The sequence below is a fragment of the Bos grunniens genome, chromosome 11 (genome assembly GCF_055505025.1).
Source record: "Bos grunniens cultivar Pamir isolate PY7600 chromosome 11, Bosgru_T2T1.0, whole genome shotgun sequence".
NCBI classification, from domain to species: Eukaryota; Metazoa; Chordata; class Mammalia; order Artiodactyla; family Bovidae; genus Bos; species Bos grunniens.
In genome coordinates this window covers 59,733,125-59,747,280 of record NC_141175.1, presented here as the reverse complement: position 1 = coordinate 59,747,280, position 14,156 = coordinate 59,733,125, and the positions used below count along the sequence as shown (strand labels likewise).

The 14,156-nt window shown below is 39.6% G+C and overlaps 1 protein-coding gene across 4 annotated transcripts in view; it reads left to right on the top strand.

The window, feature by feature from the left end:
- Positions 1-9,059, top strand: part of LOC147363163 (lysine-rich coiled-coil protein 1) — a 29,279-nt gene extending 20,220 nt beyond the window's left edge. For 2 of the 4 annotated variants that reach the window (XM_086326627.1, XM_086326626.1), the window contains exons 2-3: positions 3,787-3,893; positions 7,709-9,059. In XM_086326627.1, the coding sequence (XP_086182753.1) occupies positions 3,889-3,893; positions 7,709-8,501 (798 nt within the window). In that variant the 5' untranslated portion in view covers positions 3,787-3,888 and the 3' untranslated portion in view covers positions 8,502-9,059. Of the gene's footprint in view, positions 1-3,786; positions 3,894-4,690; positions 4,806-5,800; positions 5,930-7,708 lie in introns of those variants that run through there. The other 2 variants (XM_086326628.1, XM_086326629.1) reach the window with 2 other exon arrangements.
- Positions 9,060-14,156: the final 5,097 nt, after the last annotated feature.

Below are 14,156 nucleotides of genomic sequence, written 5' to 3'. Positions count from 1 at the left end.
AACTCAACAACAAATAATCATCTATGTAGAAAATCCCAAGGAATTTTGGAAAAGCTACTAGAATAAGTGAGTTTAGCAAGGACACAAAGTACAAGGTTAATATACAAAACCAATACTACCTGTAAATGTTAGAAACAAGCAATTAGACATTGAGATTTTTAAAAAATACTATTAACTATTGCATAAAAACCAAAATACTTCTGGATAACTTTAACAAAGTACAATGAATGGTACATAACATTGCTGAGAGAAGATGCAAATGGTGGGGAAAATGTCCTTTAATGCTTCTTAGTGAACTCCATGTAAAAATGTAGTACTGTGTCATTAATTTGATATATTTAAAAAAGAGTTTATTAAAGGGAAACTAATTACACCTAAAACTTGCCAAATTAACATTCTAATTTTGCTCAAACATTTTTTCTTCAGTGATTAAAGATATTTAATAAGTATTTTTTAAAACTTAGTTTTAATGTCATGTTACAACACAAATCGGGTAGTGTCCTGTGGGCATGAAAATTTTTAGTAAATTTTTCACTCAGATTGAGTTGATTTACTCATCAACCTATTAAACCTATTGTGGCATATTAAAAACATATATAATGCAAAAGTTAAATTCAGGTTTTGCAATTTCTAAAAGGGTGATTGTATGCTTGCTTAGTGGTGTCCAACTCTGTGACCCGATGGACTGTAGCCTCCCAGAGTCCTCTGTCCATGGAATTCTCCTGAAGCCATTCCCTTCTTCAGGAGATCTTCCCGACCCAGGGATCAAACCTGGTCTCCTGCATTGCAGGCAGATTCTTTACCATCTGAGCTGCCAGGGAAGCCCCTGAAAGGATGATTGGGGTGTAACAAATTTTCTGACAAGATTAGAATTAGGAACAGTGGAGTGGTTCTTAGTATTTTATTAAATACTAAACCTTTTTAGACAGTTTTGAATTGCAAGTAATTCATACTTTTCATTTTTCATATTTAACTCAGTAGTTCACATGCAATGTTTTTATTACTTTAGCTTTTGCAATGGCTTTACCTATTATTACTGAAATAAGACCAACCCTTGTACAGATATTGAATAGCAAGGTGCCTAGTTTCATTTCTCGAAATAAAAGATTACATTTTCTTTCTATTTGCACTATATCTTTCCTGGAAGCGAATGGCATTGTGGATAGTCATCTATAACTAGACTTGTACAAATAGGAACATCAAGTTTTCAGAATTTTGCTAGATTTTTTACAAAAATTAACCCTAATCTGAGAAAAATACTCCAAATGAGTTTCAGAAGAAACAAACTATTTCTTGCTTGAGACCTAATACCAACTTGTAAATAGATTGGATGTTTCTGCTTGACATTCCATTCTTTTAGACGTCAAAGTACATATAGCAAACATTAACACAGGACATAAACTGAAACCTTATAAGAGTTGGTTTAAAATCAGCAATCAGAAAAGATAGTAAGAATCAAGTTGAAATTTGACTTTTCATTTAAAAAAAAAGGTCCTTCTGAAACATGAGTTAGCTTGAAATGCAAAGAATTAGGTACTCCTGTCAGGCACTCCTGACCTGTATAGCCATAATCTTTTCTTCATTTGGCTTTCTGTAGTTACTGGAATGGGCTTTTAGATGGCTTAGTGGGTGAAGAATCTGTCTGCAATGCAGGAGACAGGAGAGACACAGGTTCCATCCTTAGTCTGGGAAGACCCCTGGAGGAGGGCATGGCTACCCACTCCAGTATTCTTGGCTGGAGAGTCCCATGAACAAAGAAGCCTAGCGAGCTACAGTCCTTAGGGTCCCAAACAGTCAGACACGACAAGCAACTGAGCACACAGTTACTGGAATAATTGGTTGGAAAAACATTTCAGTTAAATGGATGAAATCCCAAATAACAATAAAAACAGCCCAGTTGTACAGCATTTACTATGTGCCAATACTCTTCTAAGTACTTTACATTTGTTAATTTCCTTAAGATCCACAATACCTGAAAAACTTGACCAAGCCTATATAATAAGTGCCAGAACTGACTCTAGAGTCCCTATGTCTAGCTCCTAGAAGCAGTGAGAAAATTAACATTGTGTGGCAAGCAGTAGTTCTGCATAGGTTGGCTTAAGCTATGTTAGGTGGATGATCTTCCTGGAAACAAAGCCAACATTTAAAGATCCAGTGTAGGGACTTCCCTAAAGTTCAGTGGTTAAGACTGCTTCTGCTGCAGGGGGCACACAGGTGGGTTCCATCCCTGGTCGGGGAACTAAGATCCCACTTGTTGCTTGGCCAAATATCTGTGTGTGTGTATATATATATGGTGGCTCAGACGGTAAACAATCTGCCTGCAATGGAGGAGACCTGGGTTCAGTCACTGGGTCCGAGAGATCCCCTGGAGAAGGGAATGGTAACCCACTCCAGTATTCTTGCCTGGATAATTCCACAGACAGAGGAGCCTGTCAGGCTACAGTCCATGGAATCACAAAGAGTCAGACACGACTGAGTGACTAACACACAGTTACGTATCCAGTTTAACAAATTACAGTAGAATGTTTTTTCCAAAACATTCATTTTAGATCTTTAAGCACCTCTCATACACTTTACTGAGGTTTACTTTACTTATAGTAAACAGCACTCATTAAAAGTGTACAATGAGTTTTTGGCAGGTATTTGACATGAAACCACTTTCATAAACAAAATGCCATGTATTTCCACCAGCTTGAACACTTTTCTCCTCCTCCTTTACAATTTATCCCTCCCTCCATCCTTGTGCCTGGCAACCACTAATCTGCTTTCTATCGCTACAGATTAATTTGTGTTTCTAGAACTTTTATAAGTAGACTCAGTAGGTACTCATGCTTTTACTCAGCATGATTATTTTGTGATTCATCCATGTTGTATGTATTGCTATTTTGTTCCTTTTCGCCGCTGAATAATTCTGTTGTATGGATATACCACACTTTTCTTACCCATTCCCCTGCTGATAGAGTTGCTTCTGATTTTGGCTATAAGAAATAAAGCTGCTATGAGTATTCATGTACATGGACATGTTTTCATGTCTCTTGGGCAAATACATAGGAGTGAAATGACTGGATCCTATAGTAGGTGTTTAACTTTTAAAGAAATTGTCAAAACTGTGTACCATTTTAGATTATAACTAGTATTGTAGCAAATGCCAAGATTAAAAGAATCTGAATTTTAAGATTGTCAGAGATGAGAGTGGTGGCCTAAACCTTTACCAGGATAAAGTGTAAAGTCCTACATTTAGAAAAGTAAATCAATTACATTAAGTCCCAGATGGGAGAAGTCAGCCAACATGGGGAGAGAGATACCGCTGGGATTTTAACAATTACAAAGATCAAAAATCAGAAACATGTCTGCTCTAAGACACGAAGTACTAAGGCTGGATGCCCGCCCCAAATCATTTCCCTCAAGTCCAGAGTCCTACTGTAATGTGCCCCAGTAACTTCTCCTTCAGAGAAGAAGTATTTTCTGAACTAAAAAATACATCATTGTTGTTGTTCAGTCGCTAAGTCATATCCAACTCTTTGTGACCCCATGAACTGCAACACGCCAGGCTTCCCTGCTCTTCACTGTCTCCTGGAGTTTGCTCAAGCTCATATGCAATATCAGAGGCTTACTAAATGTTTTCATACTGAAATTGCCATTCCAATGAGCAAAAAGCTATTACTTTAGCCTTGTAAGCAGTCTTAACTTGAGAAGTTAAGATTTGATATGGTATATGAAATGATACAGGGTTGAAAATTGAAAATATTATCGTAAATGTCTTACCTGCCCTTATTTTATTCATAGATACCACGTTGAGTGAGCAAAGACTGAACATTTTACAGATACCTTTTGTAGAAGGCTTATAAGAACTAGTGCCATAATTTGAATCATAATGGATTTCACATTATGAGGTAGGTTGAAAATAAAGGACATCTCAATTATTAGCGTTATTTATACTGAAGCATTATACATATTATACATAATTTATACTGAATTATTTATATATGTTATACTAATACTTTGATTTGAAAGCAAGCAAAAGTATAACACTCTTAGTTCAGACTAAATATAGTAAAATTCCTGAGTAAATAAACTAAAACTCACAAGTGCTATTTTCAAATTCGGAGGTGTAAATTTTGGATCACTTTCTCTAAAATAAACAATATTATTTATTTTTCAAGGGTAAAATACACACTGGGCTTCCCTCTTGGCTCAAACAGTAAGAATCCACCTGCAATGCAGGAGATCTGGGTTCAATCCCTGGATTGGGAAGATCCCTTGGAGGAGGGCATGGCAACCCACTCCAATATTCTTGCCTGGAGAATCCCCATGGACAGAGGAGCCTAGCAGGCTCCAATCCATGGGGTCGCACACTGAATGATTAAGCACAGCACAAAACACATACTCAAAAAGTTGGCTTTACTTTCAGATTTACAGGAAGCAAAATAAGAAATTGAAGATGCATTTTGTGAGTTTTCAGATGATTGATTTATGTTGATGTAATTCTAAACTTTGAATTATTTAATCATTATAACAAGATTGTGCTTGCAATATTGTAGAGCAGTTAACCTTCGATAACTTCAAACTTCAAACCTCAAAGCAAGTTTAACTTTTTTTGGAAAAAAGAAAAGATTGCTTGGTTTCAGGTAAAGGGAAGTAGAATATTGGGCAACAATAGATTTTTAAAATCTCTGCTGTCATGGTTTTTAGCTCCTCGGTTGTTGCACAGTCTCGCTATTTGGAGAAAGTTCATGCTAAAAAACGGAACTAATTAATGAGTGAATATGATCAGATTTCTCCACCAAGGTCTCAGTCTGATAAGGGTAAGGTTCAGTTCACCTCTTCATTGATCTCTGCACCATCTGTGATCTTTTGGGGTTGTCTTCAAGTTTCATCCATGGTATACCATTTTGTAGTACCTCATTCCTTTATATTCCTGAATGACATTCCATTGTGTGAATTGCCACATTGTGTTTATCCATTCATCAGCTAATGAACATTGATTGTTTCTAATTTTAGCTGTCAGTAATAGTGCTGCTGTGAACATTTTTGTACAAATTTTTGTGTCGACATAGATTTTCATTTCTCTTGGGTATATATTTAGGAGTGATATTGCTAGGGTTATGTGGTGACTCTGTGTTTGACATTTTGAAGAACTGCCAAACTGTTTTCCAAAGTTGCTGTACCATTTTACATTCCCACCAAGAATGAATGAAGTCTCCAGTTTTTCCTCTTCTTTGCCAGCACATTATTTATTATCTATCTTTTTAATTATAGCCATCCTGTGAGTATGAAGTAAAATCTTTTTCTTATAAAACATTTTTAAATATAAAAATAGAGAAAACAGTATTATGACACCTTCTGTACTTATCCAGTTTTGACAATTATCAACATCTTTTTAATTTTATTAGTGACTTTTTAAAAGTAGCTTTATTGAGGTATAGTTGAGGTATGTACAGGAAACTGTACATATTCCAGGTATATAATTTGATAGGTTTGAAACATATATATTGATGAAATGATCACCATAGTTAAGACAGTAAACATATCCATGCCCCCAGAAATGCCCCTTATAATGCTGTGCTGAGTTGCTCAGTCATGTCCAACTCTGTGGAACCCCATGGACTGTAGCCAGCCAGGCTCCTCTGTCCATGAGGATTCTCCAGGCAAGAATACTGGAGTGGGTTGTCTTGCCCTCCTCCAGAGGATCTTCCCAACCTGGGGATCAAACACAGGTCTCCCGCATTACAGGTGGATTCTTTACTGTCTGAGCCACCAGGGAAGCCCAAGAATACCAGCATGGGTTGCCATTCCCTTCTCCATTAGATCTTCCTGACGCAGGAATGGAACCAGGGTCTCCAGCATTGAAGGCGGATCCTTTACCAGCTGAGCTCCCTCCTACTTTTTCCTGACTACTTTTTCCCAGGCAACCACTGTATTGCTATAGGTTAGTTTTCCTTTTTCAAGAGCTTTATGTACATGGAATCGTGTATTATGTACTATTTTCTCAGGCTTTTTTGAGTCAGCTTGATTATTTTGAGATTCATCCATTTTGTCAAGTGTATCAATAGTCTGATCCTTTTTATCATTGATTCCATTATATGGATATACCACTGTTTGATTTATGCATTTATCTGTTGATCAATATTTGGGTTTTTTTTTTCTTTCTGGGGCTATTACACATAAAACTGCTGTGAATATTCAAGTATAAGTCTTTATGTGGACATATACTTCCTTCTCTTTAGGATAAATATCTAGGAGTGGAATAACTAGATCATATGGTAGGTGTATGTCTAACTTCCTTAGAAACTACCAGACTATTTTCCAAGTAGTCGTACCATTTTATATCCTACCAGCAACATTTGAGAATTCCAGTTGTTCTATATCCTCACCAATCTCTTTAATTTTAGTCATTCTAGTGAGTGCATGATGGTATTGCTTTGTGGTTTTAATTAACGTCTACTTGATGATGAATCATACTGAGCATCTTTCATGTGTTTACTGTCCATTTGTGTATATTCTTTTCTGAAATGTCTGGTCAAATTTTTTTGCCCCTGTTTAATAATATGTTACATTTTGCTCTAGTCAGAATTTTTCTACTATTTAAGTTGAATAGGAACTAAATTTTCTGGCTCACCAAATTAGGCTTCATTTAGACTTCCTTTTTAATCTCAAATTGCCAGTAAAACTAGCTGATCATTGGTGACTCTAGATTGCTGTCAGACTTGTTTCTGTTAAAGGAAGGAACTGCATGGGTTATACTGCCTCATAATTTTTGGAAATAAAGCATATCACCAAAAATATTATCTTCTCATACTAAGTACATTTTCTGCTATATTTGTAATGCAGGATTTGAGGTGGGGACAGAAAGAGAAATAGTAGTTGTACTGCCCCATCCCCCAAAAAGCAAGCAAACAAAGGTTAGCATATCGGCTTGAAATTTCTTCTGAAACTTTTCTCTACGTAAATCCCTACCCACTCTGAGCTTTCACCTCCATTTCCCGCTTAGCCCTCCCACCAGCTCTTTAATAGAGAACAAACCAGAAGGCATTCTAGAATGTCTTTTTCACCAATCAGAAGTAACAGAATGAAATCCAATTCCTTATGCAGAAGATACAGAACTCTGTTCCCTCATCTTTTCTCATGCCCTATACCTACGAGTAGTTTTGTCTCAGCTGGATTTCTAATTTCCAGCATTCCAAAACCATTTTATAATTTTATTGTTAAGTCTTACAATACTGTTATCTGGTGAGTATGTATGTTTATTTTATTTTGAGTGAACAAAAGATTTTTAAAATTACCTCTCTATGGTTTGTTACTTTTCTTAGACAACAGTGTTCAAGAATCTGAATTTTAGAAATTATTTGAGCACTCAGATCAGGCCACTCACCATGGATGTGTAAGTCCTTCTATCCATATATCCCTACAAAGCTTTACATTTTTAGCCCTACAAAAGAATTATACATGTCAGCTCCTTTCTGCCTCCTTCATCTCACTTCTGAGAAGGATAAAATTACTTGTGAGTGGCATAGGCAATATTTGACTTCCTTATGCTCCTTTTTGGCATATAATATCATGATATTTAACTTTTATACCAAAGTAGATTTTAATTTTGGGATGGGGAAGGGGCTTCTTTATTTTGTCTTTTGAGATTCTTCAAGAGTAAAGGAAATATTCAGAATTAAATAATCTAGTAAGAATTTTCTCCCATCTTTTCTACCCACAGAGAATCCCTTGTCAAGCTAATGAAGCATTCAAAGAAGACATATGACTCTTTTCAAGATGAACTTGAAGATTATATCAAAGTGCAGAAAGCCAGAGGCTTAGAGCCAAAGACTTGTTTCAGGAAGATGAGAGAGGATTATTTGGAAACCTATGGGTACAAAGAAGAGGTTGACTCTAGACCCAGGTGTAGAATGTTTGAACAAAGACTCCCATATGGAACCGTCCAAACCTACCCAAGATCATGCAGTATTTCACAAAGAGTGGAAAAGCAGTTACCTCAGTGGCTACCAGCTCATGACAGCAGGCTGAGACTAGACTCCCTGAGCTACTCTCAGTTCACCAGGGACTGTTTCTCAGGAAAACCTGTACCCCCGAACCTTAGTCAGCACGAGTCTAACTGTAGCTCATACAGTGTAGAATCTGGAGTTTACAGGCACCTCTCCTCAGAAAATAATACCAGTGCCCATCAGGCTAGTTATAAACACATACATCAGAAGAGGAAAAGGCACACAGAGGAAGGCAGAGAAAAGCCAGAGGAGGAGCGGCCCAAGCATAAGAGGAAAAAAGCTTGTGAGGAAATAGATTTAGACAAATACAAGAGCATCCAAACAAGCAAAACGGAGGCAGAAACAGTCAGAGTCAGTACAGAAAAGCTTAAGAACCGGAAGGAGAAAAAAAGCCGAGATGTAGCCTCTAAGAAAGAGGAACGTAAGCGCAGAAAAGAGAAAAAGGAACAAGGCCGAGAAAGGACAGAGGAGGAAATGCTTTGGGACCAGTCTATCCTTGGATTCTGAAGCTCTTGCATTGGTTCCCCCAGGGTTAAACTAATAGCTGAGAAGCTTGGTTTTACAGTGTTCATGTTCAAATCCCTCTTCTCACATGAGCAGGTACAAAGGCTAAAAGAACAGGAAACAGAGTACGCTTGCTATCCAACATGCAAATATTTTTCCTCATTTTCTAAAATCATTACTACATTTTTCTTATACATAATGTAATTTCCCTTAACAAGAGTGGCTCTGCTTTTATTCATCTGGTTGCTGTGATGATGGAAGTATTTTTCCCTTGGGAGGTCATTTATATTTAAGTAGGATTAATAGGCTTAACAGAATCTATTTCTTGATTGGGTTTTAGTTTGGGGTGGGTATTTTTATATTCATTAGTTTTCTCTGTGAAGCAATTTAGATATTTTTCCTCCGTTAGATCTAACTTGCAGTATATTTTCTAGATTGAAAGGTGGAAAATGACATACATTATAATAAGCTTAAGTTACATACAGTTTTTAAAAAGAGTCTTGATACAAAATCAGTTTATATTCTGGAAATGTTTATAATATAATAAAAATCTAATTTCTACTTTTTTGTTTGTTTTGTTTTGTGTCATTGATCTGTTCCTATTCGATGAATATTCTCTTCTGGAAGAGCAATAGCCAAGTAAATTTAAACCCACTTTTTGGATAGAAATCTGTGAATGGCCACAGTTTTTCCAAATAGTTGAAATTGGGGGATTAAATGGCATTATTCTTTCCTGACCAGTATTTTCTGTTCTGATAATCCCCTTTTTTATGATAAACATATCAAGTATTCAAGCACTGCTCTTTTGTTGTAGAGAGTAGTGACCTGGAAATCTGAATCCCAGAATTCTAGTCTCAGCTATGCCTTCAAGTTGTTATGTGACTTTGGGAAAGTCTCTCAACTTTATTTTCCTCACTATTAAATATAACTAGAAGCACTGGCCTCTAAAATGCCTTGGATAACAAGATGCCGCCATGATATGAAAACTCTTTGCATTCTACAATGTTGTGCATATATATTATAATATTAACTTTAACCTTATTTTGCTAATGTGATTTTTTATTTTATATTTTATTATATATTCCCTTGGGGCTTTCTGGTGGCTCAGACAGTAAAGAATCTGCCTGCAGTACAAGAGACCCAGTTTCAATCCCTGTATTGGGAAGACCGCCCTGGAGAAGGGAATGGCAACCCCCTCTAGTATTCTTGCCTGGGGAGTTCCAAGGACAGAGGAGCGCAGCAGGCTACAATACATGAGGTCACAACGAGGCACAACTGAGTGACTAAGCGCACACACACACATATTCCCTTCACCTGCTCAACCCTCTGCATGTAATCAGTCTCCCCACCCTTGCTAGGCCACTGCCTTACTCAGCCCTGAACCCTCTCTGGGTCCCCACCTTGCCTAGCCTCCTACCTCAGTGGGCCTCAAATAGCAAAGAAGAAAGGAAGGAAGTGGAGGAGGGAGAGGGCATAGGTGACCCATTTTATTTTAAACTAATGACTGCAACCTCCAGTCCATCAGGTTCCCCTAGTAAATTTCCCACCCTCAGAGATGTCTTTTATACTCTCCGCTCTCTCCTCAAACCTTCTCCTCCCTGGTGCCTCCCATACAGGCCCCCTTTCTCTCAGCTGATGGATCACAAGTACTTTTTTAAAAAAGAAAAAAGGTCAGAGAGCTAGCTGAGCAACCCAGTCTATGATAATGTGTTTAAAGCAACCCAAATTGACAGAGATGGTGACCTCTAAATTTCTGTTTCTAGACTAGATTTCTCCCTGAGTTGTGGACTCATAACCAACTGCATTTGTTGCTATTTCCAAGTAGAACACCAAAAGAGCACACACTTCTCAGCAATCATTCTTCCCTCAGTCTTCCCCCATCTCCACAAATAATACCACCATCTTAATTGTTCAAGCCAAAAAATCACTAAAATCACACTTAACTCTCTTCTACGTCAGAGCCATCAGTGATTCTTCATGGTTTTACCTCCAAATTATCTCTCCTATTGTCCACTTCTATCTTCACTGCCACCACCCTGACCCAAACTAACCCGGGTATTGTTTTGGGTTTATTTGAACCAAACAGGATTAACAGGTCTGCTGCTGCTGCTGCTGCTAAGTCGCTTCAATCGTGTCCGACTCTGTGCAACCCAGTGGACGGCAGCCCACCAGGCTCCCCTGTCCCTGGGGTTCTCCAGGCAAGAACACTGGAGTGGGTTGCCATTTCCTTCTCCAATGCATGAAAGTGAAAAGTGAAAGTGAAGTCGCTCAGTCGTGTCCGACCCTCAGTGACCCCATGGACTGCAGCCTTCCAGGCTCCTCTGTCCATGGGACTCTCCAGGCAAGAGTTAACAGGTCTGAGAAGAGCTGAAAACTGGGAAAAGTCATCACAGGCTTTGAGTTAATGAGTATAAAACCAGCAACAGGTGTATCAAGAGATCAAATAGTGTCATGGCCATCTAGCACTGTGGACTTCAGAAATGCCCAGCAAATATTTCCTTCCAGAAAGACAAAATCTTACCTGAAAAGAAAACTGCTAGGTTGAAAAACCAAATTGGGCAGGGAGGTAGCACTGGGGGTAAGGGAAAGAAAAGGTTCCAAGAGTAGGGAGCAGGGGAAGGTGCCAGATAAAGAACTCAGAAAATTCTGCAACAGCAAAATACAACATCTGAGGTGAGAATACCACCTTGCCAGGCAAGACCCACTGGCCTGTAAGAAACAACAGAAAACTTTTCTGAACCAAGCTCCACTCCAAATGGCAGAGAAATAACCATATCTTGAGCCCTTCACTGTAACAAGAGAAATCCCTCGAGCCATGAAGCTGGAAAATGTACCCAGGGCATTCCTTCTCCACAGAAATGTCCTCACAGTAGTCCAGGTCAACACATTCCATTTAAACTTTGGAAAGGAGGAGGAGAATATGATCTAGCCATACAGAGTGTTACGAGAGAAAAATGAACTAAAATACTTTGACAAGAAGACACCAAAAAAAAATGCAAACACAAAGCAGATTAAAAACTCCAATACTTCAAACAAGGCTGAAAGAGATTAAGAAAACAGTTAAAACTTTAAGAAAAGTTAGAATGGACTTCCCTGGAGGTCCAGTGGCTAAGACTCCCTGCTCATGATGCAGGGAGCCTGGGTTCAATCCCAGGGCAGGGAACTATCCCCACATGCCACAATTAAGACCCTGCACAGTCAAATTCCATGGGGTCGCAAAGAGTCGGATATGACTGAGCAACTTCACTTTCACTTTTCACAGTCAAATTAGTTTTTTTAAAAAAGAAAAAGCAAAAAGGGCACAAAACAGAAAAAGAACTCTGGAATAAAATGGCCAATTATGCAACTGAAAAAGACAGTAGTCAATTCCAAGAAAACTAAAATTAATGCAGTAATGAAAAAGTAATTCTAATTTTTAGTCAAAAATATTCATTGAGCATTCACTGAGCATCAAATTAGAGCCAGACATGGTTACTAAATAATGACCTTGACAGATAATAGGGGGGAAAAATAGTAAAAGAAAACAAAATCAAATCATTAAAAGGAATACAAGAGAGTATAGGCACCATAGAAAGAACAGGGTAGGAAGGAGAATAATGAAGATATTCCAACAAAAGTAAATTTACACCTTGCAAGAAGGTGATAAAAGATGAGCAAAGACGATCCAAAGCAGGGGACTTCCCTGGTTGTCCAGCGGTTAAGAATCTTCCTTCCAAACTAGGAGATGTGGGCTTCATCCTTGGTTAGGCAACGAAGACCCACATGCCTCAATTGACCCCTCACACACACCCCCAGCAATGGATGCAGGGGCACTCAGCGACTTAGCTGACTCCTCTGGGAGTATAGTGTACGGCCCTCTGCAGACAAAAAACAAGCCAAAGGAAAGGACAGCCCTCAAAGGCAGGGTGGATGTCCAAATCAAACCAACATACCACAGATGGCCTGGAGAACAGAGTCCCTAATGACAAGGGACTCCAAATGGTCCCCAGGTCCTGGCAAATACTGAACATCCTTGTATACCTCATGCCCACAGCTACCACAAAGGGAGCTGCAATACTCCCGCCATTTTCCTTGGAAGAGAATGAAGAAAGCTGAGGCTCTGAGAAATGGGTTTGTCCAGGGCTACTCTGGAGCCCAGTCGTCTCTCCTTCCAGGACTGAGGTTTGAAACACTCCACCCCGCTTTTAGGGAGCTGGAATCCAGGAGAAGCCTACTGGGTGGGGTTGGGGGCACGCGGCACATAGGTGCTGTCTTCTGGAGGGGCCAAGGGTAAGGAACTGCGTTTACCATAGATCTTGAAGGGAAGGAGGGAGCCCCAGCCTCAGGGCATATGAGAGAATATGCAGGTGACGGTGGGCACAGGCCTCACTTGAAAAATGAGGTTATTGTCCTGGTCTGATAGGAAAGGGAGTAATGAGCGATTTCTGGGCAGAAAAGGAGGGCGTTGAAACGGATGATCTCAAAGGTTCCCCTCCATTTGGGAGAATGGAGCTCAGCAGCAGGCTCTGCCGCAAGGTGACCTCATCTTTCATCTGGAGCGGCCTGAACCCAGCACCTGTGAGCTCCTGCCCAGGCCTGCTTGTCTTGCTCTCCCAGGTCTCCCCACCAGACTTCACTCCATTTCACTTCCTGCCCAAGGTTGCTGGCAAGGTGGGAGCAGGAAGTGAGCCTGAACAACGCCCCTCAGCTGGGCGCAGCCCCGCAGCCTTGTTTTCATTGCGTTGCTGTCTTCCTGCCGGATGCAGGGTGCTGCAAGACCACCTCCTCCTCCATCACTAGTTCATGTCAGCTACATCCCAGGCAGGCACACTGCCTTCTGATGAGTGATGAGAAGTCTGGTGTGCTATAGTTCATGGGGTTGCAAACAGTCAGACACAACCGAGCAAATAACACACACACCACACTGCTTTGTATAATGTAACATTAAGTGGAGTTTTGAGGTTAAGAGAGAGATGGGCATACCAGACCACCTGACCTGCCTCTTGAGAAACCTGTAAAAAGGTCAGGAAGCAACAATTAGAACTGGACATGGAACAACAGACTGATTCCAAATAGGAAAAGGAGTACGTCAAGGCTGTATATTGTCACCCTGATTATTTAACTTCTATGCAGAGTACATCATGAGAAATGCTGGGCTGGAAGAAGCACAAGCTGGAATCAAAATTGCCAGGAGAAATATCAATAACCTCAGGCATGCAGATGACACCACCCTTATGGTAGAAAGTGAAGAAGAACTAAAAAGCCTCTTGATGAAAGTGAAAGAGGAGAGTGAAAAAGTTGGCTTAAAGCTCAACATTCAGAAAACGAAGATCATGGCATCCCGTCCCATCACTTCATGGGAAATAGATGGGGAAACAGTGGAAACAGTGGCAGACTTAATTTTTCTGGGCTCCAAAATCACTGCAGATGGTGATTGCAGCCATGAAATTAAAAGACGCTTACTCCTTGGATGGAAAGTTATGACCAAACTAGATAGCATATTAAAAAGCAGAGACATTACTTTGCCAACGAAGGTCTGTCTAGTTAAGGCTATGGTTTTTCCAGTGGTCATGTATGGATGTGAGAGTTGGACTATAAAGAAAGCTGAGTGCCAAAGAATGATGCTTTTGAACTGTGGTGTTGGAGAAGACTCTTGAGAGTCCCTTGGACTGCAAGGAG